Raw genomic sequence first — 23,639 nt, forward strand, 5'->3', positions numbered from 1 at the left:
TCCCTCCGAATCCTTTGTGCGCTCCTCCCTTGGACTTATTGCCCTTACTACTACCTCACTGATAGTGTCTCCTCATCATCCTCCTCACCCACTGAAAGCTCTTGATAGTTGCCGGAAGTCCCCAGCCTCATCACCCAGACTCCGGGAACTTTCCAAAGGTTGGGCATCGGTCACAACAAACTCCTCAGGTGAGAGAGGAACCATTTTTTTCCCACTCAAGGCAGGGACCCGAGAACAGTTCCTGGGAGTCTGCCTGCTCATCAGAATATGTCATTTTTATGGAGTGAGGAGGCTGGGAGGAAGGAGGAGCAGCAGCCAGAAGATTCAGAGTTGCAGTCCCTAAGCCGGGAGTAGTGGACTGCGTAGAAGACTGGGTGGTCGATACATTGCTGGATGCATTTTCTGCCATCCACGACAGGACCTGCTCACACTTTATTTGTAATAAAGGTCTACCACGTGGATTCATAAATTGTGATATGAAGCTGGGGACCCCAGAAACTTGCCTCTCTCCTAATCCTGCAGCAGCCGGCTGTGATTCACCTGGACCAGGAACATGGCCTGTGCCCACACCCTCACTTGGGCGTCCACATCCTCGACCCTTACCCCTACTCCTTATCATGACGGATTATGCCACTGTACAGCACTGACAACTGGGCCTTAATTCACCGCACACAGAGACTTGTAGATAGCAGAGGCTCTATGCTGTGACTAGAAAAAAGTAACCCGCTGTCTTGCGCTGATACCTAGGGGTAATTTACTGCTCGCAGAGACTTGTAGATCATAGAGGCTGTGTGGAGTGGGAGAAGACTGTAAAGCCAGTGGATAGTGCTGGTAACTGCGGCTATCTCAACCCCACCAACGGAAATGGTATTGTGAGACACTCTGCTCAGCGGCTGTGTTGAAATACTTTGCACTAGCCCCGGTAATATTACAGTACTATTTAGTGGTGAGACCACTGTCTAATTCACTGCAGAGAGAGAATGGTATAAATAAGTATGTTCGCAGCAGACTAGGAATTATTTACGTGCACTTTCACGGCAAGAGCGGTATTTTACTGCACACTGCAGACAGAAAAAATTATAACGAAAGGCTGCAAACAGGCCTCGCTGCGTAATACAAAAATGGTAGCCCTACCACTCCGAGCAGGCACCAAGTAAAATGCACCCAGTCAGATGTAGCACAACAAAGGAGCTTTAGGATTTTTGCACCGAGGATAGGGACTATATAGTGTATATCACTTTCCCCTAGAAGGGGCCGTGTCCCAACGCTCAGCATCTAATTCACTACAGACAGAGAATGGTATAAATAAGTATGTTCACAGCAGACTAGGAATTATTTGCGTGCACTTTACGGTGAAAGCGGTATTTTACTGCACACTCCAGCCAGAAAAAAATATTATGGAAGGCTGCAAGCAGGCCTAGATGCGTAATACAAAAATGGAAGCACTACAACTCCCAGCAGCCTCCAAGTAAAATGCACACGTGAGATGTAGCCCTAAGAAGGACCATTGGGGTTCTTGGAGACAGGATCCTACACTAACACTTTCCTTTTCTCAGCAGCGCTTTCCCTATACTCTGTATAATAGACTGCAGACTGAGAACACTATAGCTGTAATGCCCTGCACAGCCCAAGATGGAAAAAAAAAAAATTGTGCACTACTGCTCCCAGCCAGCCACAACCATAATGCACACAGTCAGATGTAGCCCTAAGAAGGACTGTTGGGGCTCTTGAAGACAGGATCCTACACTAACACTTTCCCTATAGCAGCAGCAGCAGCACTTTCCCTATACTCTCCCAGTGTGTGTCTGAGGCGAGCCAAGGGCGGGGCCGCTTTAAATACTCTGCGGTCACTTGATCTCGCCAGCCACTCACTGCAGGTGGGATAGGGCTGGCACGTCCAGGAGGAAGTGGTTATACCTTCCCTGCATGTCTATTGGCTAGAAAATGGCGCTAAACATGCGGGGAAGGAAATGGAATTGACTCGAGTACCGCGTGGTGCTCGTCTTGAGTAACGAGCATCTCGAGTACCCTAATGCTCGAACGAGCATCAAGCTCGGACGAGTGTGCTCGCTCATCTCTAATTTCTATTTTTTGCTTTTGTTTTTATGTCAAACGTTTCCTCATCAATCTGCACTCAATACCCCATAATGACAAAGTGAAAACAGAATGTTAGAAATCTTACTTTCTCATTTTAAAAGAGAGAAATATTTTGAATTGACATAAATATTCAGACCTTCTACTCAGTTTTTAGTTAAAGCACCTTTGACACTGATTTAAAGGCTCTAGTCTTCTTGAGTATGATGCCACAAGGAATGCTAAGGCAAGGATATGTGTAAGCAGCAGCACGCCTAAATACCACTTTACGTGGGGGTGCAAAAAACAAAATGGGTGCAAGCTTCAGCAGGAGTCTGGATTTTAATAGGCTCCAAAGAAATAGACCAATAAATATGTAGATGAGAAGCAGCACACCAAAAAAGGAGAAAGATTCTTCACAGCATTCTCTTCAGAAAGTAAAAAATACTTAGCTTTATTGGGACATTCAGGGTAAAAGGCGAAGCAGAGCTATGTTTCGGCTGATACATCAGCCTTTCTCAAGCTAATTCACACCTGAATTAGAGGATTCGTCTTTGCAGATCCTTTCAAGATCTTTCAGGTTGGATGGGGACCATCTGTGGACAGTCATTTTCAGGTATGATAGTATGTAAGGGCAGCAAAAAGACGTGTTCATCCAGTCAAGCCTGGTAACCGCAAATGTTGATCCAGAGGAAGGCAAAAAAAAAAAAAAACAAATGAAGAGAAGCCAATTTTCCCCATTTAAGGGAAAAAAATATTTCCTGACTCCAATCTGGCAATCGTAATAATCCCTACATCAACAACCCTTTTGAAGTTATTAATGATTATTACGTGTAATACTGTATCATTTCCAGGAAGACGTCCAGGCCCCTCTTGAACTCTTATCAAATTTGTCATCACCACATTCCAAGGCTGAGGGTCCCATAGTCTCACTGCTCTTACAGTAAGGAATCCTCTTATGTGGGTGTAGAAACTTTCTTTCCTCTAGATGCAGAGGATGCCACCTTGTTAGTCACATTCCTGGGTATAAACAGATAATAGGAGAGATCTCTGTATTGTCCCATGATATATTTATACATAGTTATTAGGTCACCCTCAGACATCTCTTCTAAAGTAAATAATCCCAATTTTGATAACATCTCTGTGGGTATTCTAGTCTGCCCATTCCATTTATTAATTTAGTTGTCCACCTTTGTACTTGCTCTAGCTCTGATATATCCTTCTTGAGAACCAGTGCCCAAAAATGTACACCATGTTCCATGTGTGGTCTAACCAGTGACTTGTAATGTTCTCGTCATGTGCCCCTAGACCCCAGGATCCTATTTGCCTTGGCAGCAGCTGCCTAAAACTAGTTGCTCCACTTAAGCTTACAGTCAACTAAAGAACAGTTTTTTTCCAGTGGTTTCCCATTTTACGTTTAACCCCTTAGTGACGGCCACATCGGGATTCTACGTCCTCACTAAATGGGCTTTAATCCTAGAGAACGTAGAAATATGCGTCCTCTTAGGATTAATGCTCTCTTAAGTGAGGACGTGACCGCTCCATGCTGTCGGTACCCGCAGGTATCCAACAGCATGGAGCTGTCAGCCTGGGCTGCGGGCTATCCATCGGATAGCGCCGATCGCAATACAGTGAAAAAAAAGTCGAAAAGTTAAAGATTCAGCTGCCCTGATGGATCCAATCCATCAGGGCAGCTAAAAATACCCACCCACCTTCTCCATGTTGTCCCCCAAAGATCTGGTCCGCCCAAACCCGCCGCCGCTCTTCTGCGCATGCGCGCCAGACGAATGACGTCATGCGCAGAAGCCCGGGAGCCCCCGGCAAATTCAAAATCTCCTGGCTCTCGGCTCCTGAAGGTAGCCAGGAACCAGGAGATGTTCCCGGGGACCGCGGTGAGCGGTCCCTGGTTCGCGATCACAGCTTTCCAGTGGATAGTGGCGATCGCGGTAAAGTTTGAAAAAAGTCTCCGTTTCACCTCCCCTCATGGATCAGATCCATGAGGGGAGGTGAAAATACTCACCTCGCGTCTCCCATAACCCGAGGTCCCCTTCTGCGCATGCGCGCTCCTGGCTACAAAACTTAGCCGAGAGCCTGGAGATTTCACGGGGGTGCCACGGTGAGCGGTTCCTAATCACGTGTTGGCCGTTATCCAATGGATAATGGCGATCATGTAAAAGTTTAAAAAAAAGGTGAAACTTCATCTCCCCTCACCGATGCGATCGGTGAGAGGAGATTAAACTTTTTACCGGAGGCCTCCATATTTTATCTACCTTGGGCTTGTCTCGCATGTCAAGATAGGAATTACGGATTCCGCATGCGTCTGATCGGCGGTAATACAACCAATCAATTGCATTGGATTACACAATTCCGCTCACATTAGCGGGTCGGAATTGCGTAATCCACTCGCAGAAAAGAGAACGCAGCAGGTTCTATTTTGCTGCGGATATCTGCAACATAGAGCCCATTGTGCTCCATGGTCGTGGATATACCCCCAGCCCATACGTAACTACACTGTGTACGGGCTGGGGGTACCCGCGTCATCGCTAAGCAACAGTGCCGGAAGTACAAACCAAAAAAAAAGTGTACTGCGAATGACCGCCTGTTAAGTAGGCAGTTATGCACAGTACAATACTCAGCCATACACAGGGCTCACAGCTGAGATCTCACAGCTGCAGACCTCCGCAAGCAGATTCCACATCCGGCTGTGTGAGCCCGGCGTTATTTAGACAGCTACCTGTAATACGCAATTTACAAGAAGCCCTGGGAACGCTTGCCTTCATGCAGTTCCAGGAGCAGTTTGTTGATTGCCTTCTGTACGAGACCCCCGCACCTCAGCAAGCTTACGGAGACTCAGAGTGACACTTTTTACACCCCATCGCTGCCGCTGATGTCACAAAATACCCCCCAAAAAGCATGACTGGAGGGGGATATGCGGTTTTATTGACCCATGTACCCATCCCAACCAGCCTACGTAATTACTCCTGTCTTCGGAAATACCACACAGTTCACATTATTACTTTTATCTAAGATTTGGGGAACGCCGAAAAGGGTGCAGAGGGGGAGGGGGGAAAGAATTTTGTTAACGTGTAGAGATGAGCGAGCGTACTCGGAAAAGCACTACTCGCTCGAGTAATTTGCTTTATCCGAGTATCGCTGTGCTCGTCCCTGAAGATTCGGGTGCCGCTGCGGCTGACAGGTGAGTCGCAGCGGGGAGCAGGGGAGAGCGGGCGGGAGAGAGGGAGAGAAAGATCTTACCTCCGTTTCTCCCTGCTCTCCGCTGCAGCTCCCCGCTCCGTGCCGGCACCCGAATCTTCAGGGACGAGCACAGCGATACTCGGATAAAGCAAATTACTCGAGCGAGTAGTGCTTTTCCAAGTACACTCGCTCCTCTCTATTAACGTGTCAATTTTTATTCCGTAGAACTGCGCGATGAGGCCTGGAATTTATTCAGTTGTGCCCTGCAATCCAATGGGTGTTCCCTCCATTACAGGCCTTGCCATGTTTCCTGTAAGTAGATTAGGGCCACAACGGGAATGTTTTTAAACACGGGACAAACGGGGGTATTCATTTTAGGGTGAAAGTCTTCATTCCTTTGTACACTGTAAAAAAAAACCTGTTTGGAAATTTTTGGCAATTTTGTCAATTTAAAAATTGGCAAAAAAATCGTAATTTTTTCCTTCTGCTTTGCTTAGCAAATTCATCTAGGGGTGTACTGTGTATTTTGACCCCACAGTATTTGAATGAATCTAAGGGGTCTAGTTTTCAAAATGGGGTCATCTGTGGCGGTTCTTTATCGTTTTGGATGCTCAATGGCTCTACAAGTGGGCAATGGGGCCTGGAATTTATTCCGTTGTACCCTGAAATCCAACGGGTGCTCCTTCCATTATAGGCCTAGCCATGTGTCCTTTAAGTAGATTAGGGCCACAAGGGGTATGGTTTTGAACACGGAATGAACAGGGGTATCCATTTTGGGGTGAAAGTCTTCATTCATATGTGTGCTGTACAAAAAAAAACAAAACAGTTTTTAAATTGACAAAACTGCCAAAAAATGAAAATTGTAATTTTTTTCCTACTGCTTTGCTTAAATTTATTCAAAAATTGTAGGGTAAAAATACACAGTACACCCCTAGATAAATTCGTTAAGGGGTCTAGTTTTCAAAATGGGGTCATTTGTTGGGGTTCTCTTTGGTTTTGGCTGCTCAAGAATTCTACAAAAGTGCTATGGGGCCTAAAACGCCTTCAAGCAAAATTTATGTCCTGAAAGACACTGACTATTCCTTTTGTTTTGGGCCCTGTTGTGCATCCAGACATAGGGCCACAATGGGTATATTTCTGAACACGGGAGAAACAGGGGTATCCCTTTTGGGGTGTCAATCTTCATTTTCTTGTGCACTATAGGAAGAAAATATGTCTTTAACATTTTTGCAAAAATATGAAATTTTATTTTTTCTCCTCTAAATTGAATTAATTCCTGAAAAAAAACTGTGGGGTCAAAATACTCATGACCCCTCCCTCAGTGAATACATTAAGGGGTGTAGTTTTTAAAAATAGGATCATTTGGGGGGGTATCTATCATTCTGACACTCATGAGCCTTTGCAAACTTGGCTTGGTGCAGGAAAACAAAGTGTTCCTCAAAATGCTGAAAAGTAATGTTAAATTTGTACGTCATCTAAATGGTTAAAAAAAAAAACACAAGTTTTTCAAATGTGCATTCAGAATAAAGTAAACAGATGGAAATATATATCCTATCAAAAATTTGTACAGTATGTTTGGACATATTTGAGATATTACAGTTGAAAATGTGAAAATTACAATTTTTTTCAAAATTTTTCCAATATTGGTACTTTTAATATACACAAATTATATCGGTCTATTTTTACTACCTAAATGAAGTACAGCATGTGGCGAAAAAACAATGTCAGAATCACTTGGATATGCAAAACCTTTACGGAGTTGAGCTATCTTAAGCGACGCATGTCAGATTTCCAAAATTTGACTCCATCACTAAGGGGTTAATGGTGACATGTATTTGCTCTGCCTATATGTATAACTTCACATTTATCAGTGTTAAATCTCATTTGACATTTTTCTGCTCAAGCCCCCAACTCATCCAGATCCTCTTGCAATCTCCTTGCTCCTCTCTTGTGTTAATTTCTTTACGTAGTTTTGTATCATCTGCAAATATTGATATTTTACTGTACAATCCTTTTACTGGGTCATTAATAAATATACTTAAAAGAAGAAGGCCCAAAACTGACCCATGTGGCACCCCATTAGTAACAGTGACCCAATCAGAGTACATACCACTTATAACCACCCTCTGTTTTCTATCACTGAGCTACTTACTTACTAACTTGCACACATTCTCTCTCAGACCAAGCATTCTTGTTTTGTATACCAACCTTTTAAGCTGCACAGTATGAAATGCTTTGGAAAAGTCCAGAGACCCAAGATCCAATGACGGTCCTCTATGGTCCAGTCTAAAAATTACCTCCTCATAGAAGCTGACCAGGTTGGTTTGAGGTTTGGTCTCTCATAAACCCATGCTGATACAGAGTTATACAGCCATTTTCCTTGAGGTACTCCAGGATCGCATCTGTTAGGAACCCTTCAGATATTTTACCCACAACAGATGTAAGACTTACATAGTCTCCAGGTTCGCTTTTTGACCCCTTTTTGAAGTTAGCAACACATTGGCTACATGCCGTTCAAGTGTAACAGACCCTGTCACCATAGTGTCCTTACATATAAGAAACAAGGGTCTGTGTATGATATTACTTAATTCCTTAAAACGCAGGGGTCTGTGACATTGAGACCTAGCTATTTGTCTATTTTAATCTTTTTAAGATGGCTCTGCACTTCTTCCTGGGTTACACTGGTACCATTTAGTGGGGAGTTTACTTTATCACTCTGCACCTCCTTTGACATTTCATTTTTCTCTGTGAATACATTGGAGAAAAAGTTATTTAAAAGATTTGTTTTCTCCTACATTATACAGAATGTATAATCTTTTTACTATTTATATAGTTAAAGAACAGTTGAGAGTTAGTTTTACTCTCTTTATCAATAGGTCTCTCTGTCTCCGTCTTTGCTGGTCTGATCTGATATTTACATCATTTATTTGTTTTTTTTCCTAGGTTTTTAGTTTTTGGGTTTTTTTTGATGCCTTATTGTTTTAGTAGCTTAAATGCTTTCCTTTTTGATTATTGCCCCCTTTACGGTACTTCTTTATTGTGCTATATTAGTATTTTCCTATTAAGTTTTTTTTTTATTCCTGTAAGGTATGAACCTCTCAGTAATACGGATCTTTTTTTAACCCCTTAATGACACGGCCTATTTTGGCGTTGAGGACCAAGCGATTTTTTGGTATTTTTCCATCTCTATTTTTCAAAAGCCATAACTTTTTTATTTTTCCGTCGATGCGGCCGTATAAGGGCTTGTTTTTTGCGTGGCGATCTGTAGTTTTTATCGGTGCCACTTTTGGGTATATAGACAATATCGTAAAATTTTTTTATTTTTTTTTTAATGATAACAGGGAGAGAAAACGCATCAATTCTGCCATAGATTTTTTTTTTTACAGCGTTAATCATGCAGCATAAATGACACACTAAATTTTTTCTGCGGGTCGGTACGGTAACAACGATACCAAAATTGTTATATTTTTTTTAGGTTTTTACACTTTTTTGCAATAAAACCCCCTTTTTTTGGAAATCTTTTTTTTTTCTCTATAGCTGCATTCAAAGTCATGTAACTTTTTTATTTTTCTATGTACGGAGCTCTTTAAGGGCTTATTTTTTGCGAGACGAGCTGTAGTTTTTATTGGTACCATTTTGGGAAATGTACGGCTTTTTTGATCACTTTTATTGCATTTTTTGTGAGGCAAAATGCTAAAAATTAGCATTTTGCCTCTGTTTTTTAGTGTTTTTTTTTATGCTTTTTGTCGTACAAAATAAAAAGCGTGTTCAACTTTTTGTACACGTCGTTACGGACGCGTCAATATCCAATATGTGGGGTTTTAGTTTTTTTTCCCTTTTTTTATGCTAATATTAGAAAAAGCATAAAAAAGGGGTTTTTTACATTTTTTTTTTACATTTTTCTTTTTTTTACACTTTTCTTTTCTTTTTTTTATACTATTTGAGTCCCTCTGAGGGACTTACATCACTGTGCCTATGATCGCTGTCATAAGGCATGGCAGAGCTACTGCTCTGCCATGCCTTATCGCTTGTACAGCGATTATAGGCACAGGCAATACAGGACGCCAGTGTCTGGCGTCCTGTTGCCATGGTGACAGGCCGGGCTCTCGCGATAACATCGCGAGTTCCGGCCGGAGACACACAGGGATCGCGATCCCTCTGTGAACTCTTTCCCTGCCGCGATCTACTTAGATCGCGGCAGGGAAGGGGTTAACAGCGGGGGGCGCATCTCCGATGTCCCCCCGCTGTTGGAGCGGGACGCCGGCTGTGACTGACAGCCGGCTCCCGCTGCGGGATAGCGCGGGATCTTATGTGATCTCGTGCTATCTCCAGGACGTACCAGGTACGTCATGTTGCGGGAAGTACCAGGCTGCCATGACGTACCAGGTACGTCCAGGAGTGGGAAGGAGTTAAAGGGGTTCTGACACAAATAATTTTTTTATGCTTTAGCAGCCATTGTTCCCTGGTCTGCCTAATGGACCCAGGGAACCCATGGGTTAATGGCTGCTAAAGCATAAAAATCTTATACTTACCTGTTCTTCTGTTGTTGTTCACATCGGGGGGTCATCTCCCGGCAGCATATTAGCACTTTCTGCTTAGGTTAAGCAGCCTGACTAGAGCCACCTGATTGGTGCACGCTGTGCAGTCACGTGGTGCCGAAGAGCCAATCAGGTGGCTCTAATCAGCAGCCCTGCTTAACCTAAGCAGAAAGTGCTAGTATGCCTCCCGGCAGGCAGTCTTCTTCCTCCAGCAGCCGCGCCGCTCCGGGATCACGCGCATGCGCAGTGGAGAGGTGCCCTCTGACAGGAGTCAGGACGGGCCGCGTCTCCACTGCGCATGCTCAGCACTCCGGAGTTCAGCAGGACGGACGGGCCGCCCACAGCAAGCACTGTGCGGTCCGTCCGTTGACCTCAGAAGTGCCTGACGGACGGACCAGAGCAGGAAGCGGTCTTTTTGACCGCTCCTGCTCTGCTTTAAAGGCACAGAAGAAGATGCCGGCTGGAGGGGACATGCCTGGCGATCGGGCCAGGCCAGGCAAGTGAGTACAATTTTTTTTTTCATGTCAGAACCCCTTTAACGTTTCTCATTTATTGTTTGTACTCTTATTTTTGAGGACATTATACCAGTCACTAAGCTTAAGGGCGTCAGTAAGCTGATCAAACTTGGCCTTCTTAAAGTTTAGTATTTTTGTAACTTCCCTATAAAACTCTTTTGAAGGACAAGTTGCATGTATTTTATATTATAGTCACTATTTCAGGTGCCCCCCCATCTGCACCTCTGTTATTCTGCCAGGTCTATTGGTTAATAAGTTCAAAATGGCTGCTCTCCTAGTTAGCTCTTTTTTCAAGTTGGGTAAGGTAATTCTCTTTAGTAATTGACAGAACCTAGGGGGAAAAAAAGCTCTGCACCCGGCATTCCACATACAAAAATGCTTGAGTCTCCCATTGTAGTCAATGGGGTTCATTACTCGAGTAGAGATCTCGAATTTTATGAAAATGCTCAACTCTAATAAAGCAGACTCGAGCATTTGGGTGTTCGCTCATCTCTAATTTCCACCCATAGACTCCACATGTTTATCTCTCTCCTATATATCTTCTCATAATGTGCGCTTTAAACAGGATTTTACATAAAGATAAACCACTCTCTCTTTCTGTTTTTTACGATCACTTCTGAACAGACTGTAACCCTGCAAGTTCACCACCCAACCACGGCTTTCATTCAACCAGGTCTCCATTATTCCCACTATGTAGTAGTTTTCCTAAGACATTCCAACTTCTAGTTCGTCTACTTTGTGGGTCAGACTTAGAGCATTAGTCACCATACAATTTAGAAGGTTTTGGTTATTTTTTATATTATGTTTACCCCTACAAACTGTTCTGCTAGTTCTAACTGCACTAACTCTTCCCACTGCCCTGCCCTAAGGGTCTTTCTAGAGATCTTTGATTAGGTTCAAGTCTTGGTTTGGCCATTCAAGGACATTCACAGAGTTGTCCCTAAGCCACTCCTGTGTTGTCTTGGCTGTGTGCCCAGTCTGAGGTCTCTCTTGCTCTGGTTAAGGTTTCCATTAAGAATCTCTCTGTACTTTGCTCCATTCAACTTTTCATGTCCTGTCTCACTGTCCAAGTAATTGAAATACACCTCCACAGCATCATGCTTCACTATAGTGATATCATCAAGCCAAGTCTCACAGTCTGAGAGCCCTTTGTGTGCTTTTTGGCAAACTTTAGATCAGACGGGCTTTCATGTGTCTTTTACCGAGGAAAGGCTTCTTTCCGGCCATTCTGCCATAAAGACTAGATTGCTGGAGTGCAGAATAATGGGGGGAAAACATGAGGGTCTGAAGACTTTCCAAACGCAGTGTATGCTGATATATATGTTTTACTTTTTACATTATATCTTTTTCCCTATTATCCAATACATTTGATAAAATTGTTGATTCTTCATATGGATTGTGTGAATTATACTAATAAAGGTTTTTGTCCAAGTACAAAACGCATTGTATGGTTTTACCAATAAAGTAATTTATTAATTTTGAATCAAGCATCACTAGCAGAGCCATTATTGATGGTTCAGCTTTATTGTATTTTCCTGTCTTCTTTTGGATTATGTCCATTCGTTAGGATTATCTCTCGGAGAAGTTCGCTTTACCAGCTTTAGCGTAATGCTCTGAATATAATGCTTTGAATGTTGAGTTAAAGCAGAGTACAGATGCAACAGAGAAGGCATCTTTCATATTATGTTGGAAAGATCTTTTTACAAAACTGTTTAAAAAGTTAGGTTTCCTCTAGTGCCCGGTATGCCAAATGAGGAGGAAGCACACCACCATGATAATACCTATAGATGAGCGAGTATACTCGCTAAAGGCAATTGCTCGAGCGAGCATTGCCTTTAGCGAGCATCTCCCCTGCTCGAGATTGTAGGTTCGGGTGCCGGCAGCTGGCACGGAGCTGCGGGGGAGAGCGGGGGGGAACAGAGGGGGGATATCTCTCTCCCTCTCTCCCCCTTCCCGCTCCCTCCTGCTGACAGACGCTACTCACTGCTCCCCCGCGCCGGCATCCGAACCTGCAGTCTCGAGAGGGGGAGATACTTGCTAAAGGCAATGCTCGCTCGAGCAATTGCCTTTAGCAAGTATACTCGCTCATCTCTAATAATAATGTAATGTTACTTTAATGTGCATAGAATTATTTATATCCATTATATACACATATGGTTTGAATTCCATGCATCTAAGGTGGTTGAAGCACCTTGAATTTCATGAATGCATATATGCTATCAGTGTGTATTGTGGGCTGGTATTTGTAGCCCTAAGTCTGATAAGTGTTCCTCTTTTTCTTCTTCCTTTTGCAGGCTGCATTAGGGCCTACAGGAGGTTGATGTGCAGGCCCAGCTTTTTTTTGGGTGATCACTCCGATATATCTTTAGGAGTATTAGGGGTAGGGAATTATAGCGTGAGCCTGGTTGATCTATCATGTATTAACTCCTACCTCACACTCTGGCTTATTATTAATGTGGCAGATTAATTCTGTGGTGACTTAAATGTATGTTATTTTCTAGTATTTATTTATCTTTTCATGTATACTAATAAAGGTTTTCTGTTTTAACAATTTCTTTTCCTGATCCTTGTTCTGTGTTTGTGATACTAGATAGGATCTGATTAATTCTGTGATATAACCCTTCCAGTATAAATGTTTTTGTAGAATTGAAATTCATGCGTGTGTGTGTAATAGAAGTTGTGTGCGTGTGTGTGTGTGAATATATGCAGATTTATTTTATTCTATGCTTTTCTTTAGGAGATATTTGGATACAAATCAGAGCGGTGGAGGAAAGTTCTGTGTCTTGTGGGTTACATATTTTCTCTCGGATTCCTTAAATTGCTTTTTTATTGGAGGCCAGAGCTGGATGTTTCATGCCACTGTGTTCCATGTAATTTAGCAGGAGCTGATACAGTCTTGCTACGCACAACTGTAAGTACAGCACATTGTCAGCTATCAAATTAGTACAAGGAGTGCAACATTCTTAGTACTCTGTATTGCAAAAAGAGGAGTAATGCCCAGGCCAACTTTTTGTGATTGATGCAGATTTTGCCTCAAGGCTACTACAAGCTAATTCAGCTTGATACCAGCAAATATCACTTTTTCACCTTCTATCTCTCTATTTCTATCTGCTCTACAATCTTTCTTAGGGAGAACTTAAAGACTACATAAAGAAGTTGGTGATCCAGGTCAATCTTCATAGAACAACAAAGTCTGGATGTCCAGTTATAAGTGATGAAAATTCAATTATATATAAATCTATAATGGAGCCAGAGGGCAAGGTAAATGTGTTCAGTCTAAATAGTAATGTTGAAGAGGTAAGTTTTACACAAGCTTATTATGGGCAAATTTCTGTAACCCTAATACAGTCGAGTGTTCCAGCCCAACAGCCGTTCAGCTAACCCGAACTCACAGCATCTTATGATGATTCTTATGATGCCTGGAGTTTGAGTTAGCAAACACTAATGATGAGGTTGGAAAACTTGTCAAAATTCTAGGCACAAAAATGCACCCATAACACACGTGTATGAAACTTAACTTACAATAGTTACTAACTAGAGATGAGCGAGCACCAAAATGCTCGGGTGCTCGTTGCTCAAGTTGAGCTTTCTGAGATGCTCGAGAGTTCGTTTCGAGTAACGAACTCCATTGAAGTCAATGGGCGACTCAAGCATTTTTGTATATCACCGATGCTCGATAAGGTTTCCATTTGTGCAAATCTTCAAAACCTATGAAAGTGATGGAAACGACACAGATACGGATAGGGCAGGCGAGGGGCAACATGCAAGGCTGCATCTCAGGTTCCCATTTGTGCAAATCTTCAAAACCTATGAAAGTGATGGAAACGACACAGATACGGATAGGGCAGGCGAGGGGCAACATGCAAGGCTGCATCTCAGGTTCCCAGGTCTCACTATTAAGCCACAATAGCTGCAAGAGTGCCCCCCCCCCAACAATTTTTACTTTGGACAAACCCTCGTTTGCAAGGTACACCTTAGCTAAGCACCACACTACCTCTAACCAAGCACAAGCACAATCACTGCCTGTGGGACACACCGCTGCCTCTTTGCCTGGCTTACATGCTGCCCAACCCCCCCCCCCCCCCGCACGACCCTGCATCTGCAGCGCACACAGAATTGCCCCTGTGCAGCCTTCAGCCGCCCTCATGCCACATGCTGGCCTCATAGCCACACCACCCTCATGTCTATTTATAAGTGCATCTGCCATGTGGAGGAACCGGAGGCACACACTGCAGAGGGTTGGCAGGGCCAGGCAGCGACTCTCTTTGAAAGTGTGGGTGATGGCCCACAATGCTGTTGAAAATTGATAATAGATTGACGTTCCATCTTCATTCTAATCCTTTGCCACCTCCGTCAGGAGCTGCAAACGTGGGCATAAAGGGGAGTCCGCTGCCAGCCCAGCACTTCTACACATCTCCACAATGTAGCAATACTCGGTGTGAGCCTCTGTCCCAGCAAACACCTTGTGTGGCTCAAGATGCTGTGAGTGACATAGCAATGGGGACTCCATGTGTCCACAAACTACTCATTCTGTTTGGGTGTCGGATACCTCATCGACAAAGCAAGGGGTAAACCACCTGCACTCTGCACCCTACCCAAGTCTGTCAGTGTTTTGGGGACAGACAGGTACAACTCCGATATGGCAAGTCTGTGTGCACCCACAGCTTGGGTGGCTGGCTAGCAGGAACACACAGACGGTACATAAAGAAATCCCATTGCAGTGCCCCGGATAGCTGAGGTTACGAGAGAGGAAATGCATGTTGACCGCGGCCCACATGCCATGCCCTAGTCAGTCTTGGTTTTTTTTGGGTGCCAGATAGGTAGAACACCGCGATGGGAAGACTTAGAAAGAGAATGCAAACGGCACCACTCCATCGTACCAATAAGGTGGGACTGCTATGGGAAGACTTAGTGCACCCATAGTATACACAGACCCCTGTAATATTCCTGTAGCAAAGATATAAGCTGACCCCAGTAACAGTTATGTTGCAGAAGTCTAGGGAGACCCCTAACATTTATGTAGCTGCAGTATTGCCAGACCCCTGTAACATTTGTGTAGCAGCAGTATATGCAGACCCCAGTAACATTTCTGTTGCAGCAGTAAAGCAGACCGCTGTAACATTTAAGTAGCAGAAGCATAGGCAGACCCCTGTAACATTAACGTGGCAGCAGTATTAGCAGACCTCAGTAACATCCTTGTGGCAGCAGTATAGGAAGACCCCTGTAAGATCTACGTTGCAGAAGTATAGACAGAGCCCTGTAACATTCAAGTGGCAGCAGTATAGGCAAACCCCTGTAACTTTCTTGTAGCAGAAGTGCAGGCAGGCAGGCAGACCCCAGTAAAATTTCTGTAGTAATAGTATAGGCCAACCTCTGAAACATTGGGATACCATGAGCGTAGGCGAAGGCCGGAAAAAATAGTTGGATAAGAGTGTAGGCGTGGGCCCCAAAAATAAGTATACCAAGAGTACAAGTGTACCTATAAAAAGTTTATCAACCGAGAGGGCAGGTGAAACCCATAAACATTTTTTTAAAGCTACAGCTCACTGTTGCTTAATTTGTAACGGAGCCCTGTAGACAGCCCTGTTGAAAAAATTGGTTCATGTTACAGTCTCAATACTTTTGAAACTTTGAAAAATTCTAAAAACATTGGTAGATGTAGATGAGCCTTTTGGCCCGCTGAAAAATTGGCCGTTCAGCGCGATGACATGTTGTTTCTGGAGGAGGAGTAGCAGGAGGAGGACTAGCAGGAGGAGGACTAATGTCAGAGACAGATTGACAAAGCTAAATGCCCCGTTTTACCGGTAACAGAGAAGAGCGCTTTTATCTGCGGTTGCAGCGAAAAGAATCTTTAGGTTCCGCTGCTCTCCGCCAGTGGAGAGGAGAAGTCTGGGGAAATCCAGGCTTTGCTCATCTTTAGTTTCAAAATACTTTATTCAGGAGTCAAACATATAAAGTACAACTTTTTTTTTTTAAGTATTCAAGAGTGGATTTCCCCTCGCAGGGGGTGTAACATAACAAACAACATTAATCCTATTCCTAAATTGAGTGTACTATTCTCTTATCCAATTTAATTCTAACAATATTATTCCTTAGACTCTATCTCCGGTTTTCACTAGAAATATTGTTTCAACAAAAAACAAACAAACAAAAAGAAAATAAAAATAAAAAGATAAGAAAATATTTGTAGGTCCTAAATATCGTGGTTCAAACATTAAACTTTTAACAAAGATCAACTGTGGTCGTCTCTCATTCCCTTATTAGGTGCATTCGTATTTCTCCCGTCTATTCATCATATGGGTCTTATTTTTATGTCGACTGGAGGATGTGTCTCAAACCTGGTATTTCTACCATGTTTATCCAGGGGTCCCAAATTTCACCGAACTTTTCTAAAGCATCTGTTCCTACTGCGTGCATTCTCTCGTATAGTACGATACGTGAGACTCTATCTAGCACGTCCTGGAAGAAAAGGTCTCTCTGCTTCCATCTGGAGGCAATGTGTATTCTGGCGGCCATACAGATCGCCTGGATTAACTTGTGGGCTCGATATCTGGTCCCAGGTTGACGATCACCCAGTAAGAGTGTGGCTGGTGATCTCTGTAGGTTACCTATGAATAGCCTCCGTAGAAGCCTATGGACTTGCGTCCAGAGTCTAGCCACCACTGGACATGTCCACCAGATATGGGCTTGTGTGCCTATTTCAGCGCATCCTCGAAAACACAAAGGCGACATGGACTGAAATATTTGGTGCAGTCTGTATGGCACCAAGTGGGTTCTATGGAGAATCTTCATAGATGTTTCTGTCAAGGTCACCTGGTGACTCCCCTTCGCCACCGTCTCACAACACTGTCTCCATTTCTCTAGTGACAAGCTTATTTTTAGGTCCTTTTCCCATTTTTCCATATAAGGAAGCTTTCCTTCTCCCCCTGGTCTGTTCAGCATGTTATAGATTAAGGATAGGGACCCCTTTTTCATAGGGTCCCTCAGGCATAGTCTCTCGAATGCAGTCAGCTCTGGTAGAGAACTTGGAAGCCTGAGTGAGCCTAGGAAATGGTATACCTGATTAATTCTAAAGTTCTCGGATGTGGGAGGATTGAATTTGATTTTAAATTGATTTATGGTGAGTATTTTGGAGTTTTCTATCATGCTGTGTAGGCTAGTAAGCTCGTTTATTTTCCACCACTGAAAATGTAACAGGTCTCTGCTTGGAGGGAACTTTTCGTTTGGTATCAGTGTCATTAGTCTAGATGGATTGTTTGATAGTTTATGTTTGTACCTGGATTCCCTCCAGATGCGTATCGAGTGATATGATAGTGGGCTCTTGTCCATAAAGTTTGATTTGAGTGGACCTGCCAACCAGGTCAGTTCCGCGGGGGTGTGTGGGGCTAGCTTATGCGTCTCCATGGTGACCCAGATTGGGGCTTTTGTACCCCCCATGGTTTCGATCCATTGTGCCAGTCTCGCTGCTAGATAGTATTTTTTCAGGTTGGGGACTGAAAGGCCTCCTAATTTCTTATGATAGTACATAGTCCTGTTTTTAATCCTTGCCTTTCTACCGGCCCAAATAAACTTGAAGATGGCTTTTTGAAATTCATCCAGAACTCCGTTTGGGATAGGAATGGGCAGTGACCTAAACAAATATAGTATCCGGGGCAGGGTATTCATTTTTACCGCGTTTATCCTTCCCATCCACGAGAGCATGGGATCATTCCACTTTGTTAGCTCCGAGGTTAGTTTCTTGATTAGCGGTGGGTAATTCCATTTATATAGAGAGGACAGGGAGGGGGTCAGGTTAATTCCCAGATATGGTATATATTGTGCCTGCTGATTAAAGCCGAAATTTATATCTATTAACTTTATTAGGGAGGGTGGAGTATTTATATGTGTTATATCGCTTTTATCTGTATTTACTCTCAGTCCCGTTAAGGTTGCCCACTTATCGAGGAGATTCATCAAATTTGGCAAGGTTGTTAGGGGTTGAGTGATAGTCAATAGCATATCATCCGCAAATAAATTTATTTTATATTCCTTATCCCCCAAGGTGACTCCCTTTATATTTGGGTTCTCTCTTATTGCTATCGCTAACGGCTCCATAGCTAGGGCGAAAAGCGCTGGAGAGAGAGGGCATCCCTGTCGGGTGCCTCGCTTAATTGGGATTGGTCTTTCTTTGGTTGTTGGCAGTTTCAATAGGGTTGAGGGATGAGAGTACAAAGATTTTATTGCCCGTAGAAATTCCCCGTTAAAACCCATGTGACCCAGCAGGGCGAACAGATAGTCCCACGATATGGAATCGAACGCTTTTTCGATGTCTAAAGCGAGTAGAGTCAGGGAGTTACTATTTCTCTGGGCCTGGTCAATAATGTTTAGTACTTTCCTGATATTGTCCGGCGCCTGTCTTTGCGGAATAAAGCCTACTTGGTCTTTATGGATGAGTTTTGCAAGAAAGAGATTCAGTCGCCTCGCTAGGACACTTGTAAAGATTTTATAATCTAAGTTTAGGAGCGATATTGGCCTATAATTTTTTGGGGACAGTGGATCTTTGTTCGCCTTCGGTATCACCGTTAGGTTTGAATTAAGAAATTCCGCTGGTGGGGTTTGTCCGTCCATCAGGGTTTGAAACATCTCCCCGAGGGGTCCAGCTAGACGGTCCTTGTATTTTTTATAATATATAGCTGTAAGGCCATCAGGGCCTGGGGCCTTACCTGGTTTTAGGTTGTCTATTACCTCTACTATCTCCTCCTCCGTGATGTCGGCATTTAATAAGTCTCTCTGTTCCTGACTTATGGTGGGTAGTTGTACTGACTCTAGGAATTCTTTTCTCAAGGATTCTCCTCCCCCCCCATGTTCTCGGTAAAGGGCCGTATAAAAGTCGGCGAATGTGTTGTAGATTTTTGTTGGATTGGTGGTCGTTGTATTATGTGGAGTGTATAATTTGAATACTGAGTTTAGTCTCTGCGTTTCCCGCAGCTTCTTGGCTAGCATTTTATCTGGTTTGTTTGCAAATTTATAGTATTTGTATTTGGTCCACTGTAGCGCCCGTTCTACTTTTTCCGACATTAAGATGTTTAGTTGGAGTTTAATGTCCTTGATTTCTTTCGTGGTCGCCCGCGTCGGATTCCGCTGGTTCAAGTTTTCCAGGAGAAATAATCTCCTTTCTAGTGCTTGGAAAGCTTTAGATCTTTCCTTTTTTTTCTGGGATGATGTTTGAATCAGTCTACCCCGGATATATGCCTTGTGGGCGAGCCATGCCCACTGCGGTTTGTTTTCTGGCCCCTTATTATACTCAAAGAATTCTGCTATTTGGGTCGCAATTTTGTTTGAGGTTGCTGGGTCCTTCAAGATCGCCTCATTTAGCCTCCATCTGAACACATTTCCTTTGGTGTTTTCTAATTGTATCTCACAGAGTACCAGATCGTGGTCCGACCACGCATTCGGGTAATGCCTGGCGGTCGCGAGCTGGGGTACTAGCTGTGTCGAGATTAGCACATAGTCGAGTCTAGAGTAGGTCTGGTTTGGTGCTGAGAAAAAGGTATATCCTCTATCTTTTCCATGTACCTCTCTCCAACAATCAGCCAGTCTGTGGTGTTCTAGTTTAGTTTCCCAATCTTTTCTCTGTTTTACTGAAAATCTGTCTGGGGTATTACTTGATCTATCTAACATTTTGTGGAAGGGGAAGTTGAAGTCCCCTGCCCATAGGACCTTGTGTTGCGGGAATCTATTTAATTGATTTGCTACTTTTTGCATGATAGGCCAGGGGTTTTCCGGTGGTGCGTACATGTTAACTATTAGCAGTGGCTGGTCTTGGAGTGTACCCCACGTAAGGCAGTATCTCCCTTCTTGGTCACTTTCTGAATGGATGTCATGGAGGGGGAATGAGTTATGCAATAGTGTCATGACCCCCCTATGTTTTTTGCTTGCTGTGGATGAGAAGCTTCTTGTGTAGTTGTGGTTAATGTGTCTGGGGGCTGAACTATGGGAGAAATGTGTCTCCTGGATGCAGATTATGTCCGGTTTGTGTTTGGTGTATGTTATAAAGGCTTTTCTCCGTTTGTTCGGTGAGTTAAATCCTCTCACATTGTGGGAAATCAAACATACCATTTGGTGGTGTGGTCTGGGCTTGCTGTGATGTCCTTACCAGGGAGCTTGTGATCGTCTGCCTGTTGTCCTCCAATCTGACCCCAATTCTGAGAGACGACCTGTGATCTTAATTCAAAAACAGTTACAAACATGCATTCAAACATATCCACCTTTCCCCTCTGTGTTTGTGGGAATGGTGTAACACTTAACCAATTCAGGTTAACTAGGGTCCTCGGACCCTTAAGGCCAGAGATTGGATTGGTGTCACCTTTTGGTGACCCCTCCATCTCTGAAGTACTCGGCAACTTTCTTACCATCTTGGGACTATGCATCCTGATCTACGAAAAAATATGAGTTATACAATCAATTTGTACTCTTTCTATGGGGACGCACCCAAGCGGGATCTCCCCTCCGCGGGCTCCTCCCCCCCCCTCTAATATATTCATTATGAATCATAGAAATATTAGCCTTTCGTTTATCTAATTGTCGTCTCCTCTCCCCCCCCCCCCCAGTCCTCCCCCGTTTCTTCTTCCCTCTTCTCCTCTATAAACCTGGGAGAGTGGTAAGCGGGGTTACAGCGTCCATTTTAACTCTTTCAAGCCTTCTCTAGGCCCTGTTGGGCCCATTGTTTGATGCAATTTGATCTCGCGGTCTGGATCTGCTTTGTGTCGGGTGTGGAGTAACCCAGGATCGCCTAGGACGCGGGCGCGTTCTTCTTGTTTCTGGTGGTCTTTCTATTTGTATCTGTGCTCTCTCTAGGGCTTCGTAGGCCTCCTCCAAGGACTTCGCCGTATGTGTTCTGCCTTGGTACTGGAAGATAAGCGCGAACGGGAATGCCCATTTATATCTGATGTTGGCCGTTATTAAAGCTTGTGTAATTGGCCTGAACATCCTCCTTTTCGCCAGTGTAGATGGGGCAATGTCTGCGTAGAGTTGAACGGCGGAAGACATCCCGGGTAATGGAGTGAGGTTCCTGGCTGCCGCCAGGAGTTGGTCTCTCACTTCGCTGTAGTGTAACTTAAGCACCACATCTCGAGGCAGTTCTGGATTTGGGGGTTTCGCAAGTGCCCTGTGTATTCGGTCAATTTTAAATGAAGTTTGATCGAGCTGGGGCAGAAGTGCGGAGAAGAGGTTGATTGCCGTCTCTTTCAAGGCTGTGATCGATTCTGGAAGGCCCCTTATTCTGATATTAGATCGCCTCGACCTGTTTTCCAGGTCCTCTAGTTTGGCTTCCATTTGATCTACTTTAGATTCTAAGTCTGCCACATAGCCTCGGTCTGTTTCCACAACTTCGATTATGTCCTCTGTTTTTCTCTCTAGTTCTTCCGTTCTTTGCCCCAAGTCTCGTATCTGCTCAGTAAAGTCTTTTACTGCGGCCGAGAGCGCCGTTTTGAAAACTTTTTCCATTTTTGCTAGTAGACTGGAGTGGTCTGCGTTATCGTGTCTTGTTTCTATATTTTCTTCTTCTGCATCTATTTCTGAGGGGCTTCTGGACGCTGTAGGGGAGAGGGTTTCTGCTTGGGATTGGGAAGCGAACATGTTCATTAGCGTGCCTTTGGATGGGGTCTTCGTTGTTTTGCCTTTGTTTTTAGACATTTTTTTTTTTTTTTTTTTGATGGTTGCTTCAGGTCTACAAAGGGTGCTTGTAGGTTTTAATCTATTTTTCTTATTGCATAATGCAGCTGTCCCGATGGCGCAGACACTAGGGCCTCATTGCCCGAAGCGGCTAGTTCTGCTCAAGCGCTGAGTGGGGGTTGCTCTCTAGGCTAGGAGTCGGGTTCAGGGTTCTCCTTTACGCTGTCGTGGTCTGTATCGGGGGTCGGTCGGGTTCTGTTTTCCCTTTATACAGACAGTCCTTGCATAGATCGTGACAGGAGGCGGGGAGAGGTGACGAGGGTCTTTATGGTGTTGAAGTTTTGGGGCTGTGCAGGTTTAATTATTGCTGTTGCTGTGCCTTTACCATATGGCTTTTGCATCCGTAGGGGGTGGGTTGCTCTATGAGAGTTGTTATGCTCAGTGGTTAACTGATTCAGAGCCAGGCTTGTCCCCACACTCCTTTTTCTCCTCCTGCAGGGGCCCCCTCTGTGGTCTTTTCCCCTTAGGGTCCTTGAGCCTGTTCCTGGTCCTTCTCCCTTTGCCTCTCTTCTTAATAATGTGCAGGGGAGAGTGTCTGGGAGTTGCGCTTTTCTTTATTGTTTAGGGGTGATTCTTTTCACCTTGTTGTACTACAAAAGATTGTAAAGGAGTGTAGACTTCTGTGAGCCTTGATGAATTTACTGGGGGCCTGTAGTACGTCGGGCTGCCAGTAGGTGGTGGTGTTGTTTCATAGAAGCTGCAGAGTTCTGCACGGTGCAGCCCCTATGTTTACTGGGAAGCCTCGGTTTGTGGCTCACTAGCCGGGTCTCTGAGGGGCTGGAAAGAGGTAGGGGGTGCCTTTTTTCTCAGGCTTTGTTGTGCAGTTTATGTCCCCTGTGATCCCTCCTTTGTTAGCCTCCGTGCTTGTTCTCCCTCCTCCTCCCCGTATCCTACCTCCTGCTGTCTCTGCCGGGTCTTCTCCTCTTCCACCTTGTACAGGGGGGGGGAGCTGGGCTTCTTTTCCAGTTGCCACAGGTCTCTTGCTGGTGGTACCTGGTGAGCAGGGGCACTTCCCGGCCGTTCTTCTCCGCTTCCGGTCGCGGGCCCTCTCCACTTCCGGTTTCGGCACCTCTCCCACTCTAGCCCGCGGCTTCAGGCCTGCCTGCAGGCCGAAATTTTTTTCTACCACGGAACCGGCCGTGGGTGGGCTCAAACTGTTCCTCTCGGCGAGGTGGAGTGAATCGCCGGGTCCTCGGGTGTCTCTCGACGGTGTGTCGCCCCAAAACAGCCGCTGAAGTCGCCGGGTGCGGAGGAGTGCTGGTGTATGCGACTGCTCTCGGCTTTGCTCATCTTTATGAATGTAAGCATGTCGGCACTGTCAGTTGACGGGCAGGTACGCTTGTCCGTGATGATTCCCCCAGCTGCACTAAACACCCTCTCTGACAAGATGCTAGCGGCAGGGCAAACCAGCACCTTTAGGGCATACAGAGCAAGTTCGTGCCACGTGTCCAGCTTTGACACCCAATAGTTGTATGGAGCAGAGGCATCACGGAGGATGGTGGTACGATCGGCTGCGTACTCCCTCACCGTCTTTTTACAGTGCTCCCTCCGACACTGCCTTGACTGGGGAGTGGTGACAGTCTTGCTGGGGAGCCATAAAGCTGGA

At 44.6% G+C, this 23,639-nt stretch overlaps 1 protein-coding gene across 1 annotated transcript in view; it reads left to right on the forward strand.

The window, feature by feature from the left end:
- LOC136630232 (probable cation-transporting ATPase 13A4) overlaps positions 1-23,639 on the forward strand; it is a 201,618-nt gene that overhangs the window by 52,342 nt on the left and 125,637 nt on the right. The window contains exons 2-3 of the mRNA XM_066605486.1: positions 13,059-13,232; positions 13,451-13,582. Of these exons, the coding sequence (XP_066461583.1) occupies positions 13,059-13,232; positions 13,451-13,582 (306 nt within the window). The remainder of the gene's footprint in view (positions 1-13,058; positions 13,233-13,450; positions 13,583-23,639) is intronic.

The sequence above is a fragment of the Eleutherodactylus coqui genome, chromosome 1, assembly GCF_035609145.1.
Source record: "Eleutherodactylus coqui strain aEleCoq1 chromosome 1, aEleCoq1.hap1, whole genome shotgun sequence".
NCBI lineage: Eukaryota > Metazoa > Chordata > Amphibia > Anura > Eleutherodactylidae > Eleutherodactylus > Eleutherodactylus coqui.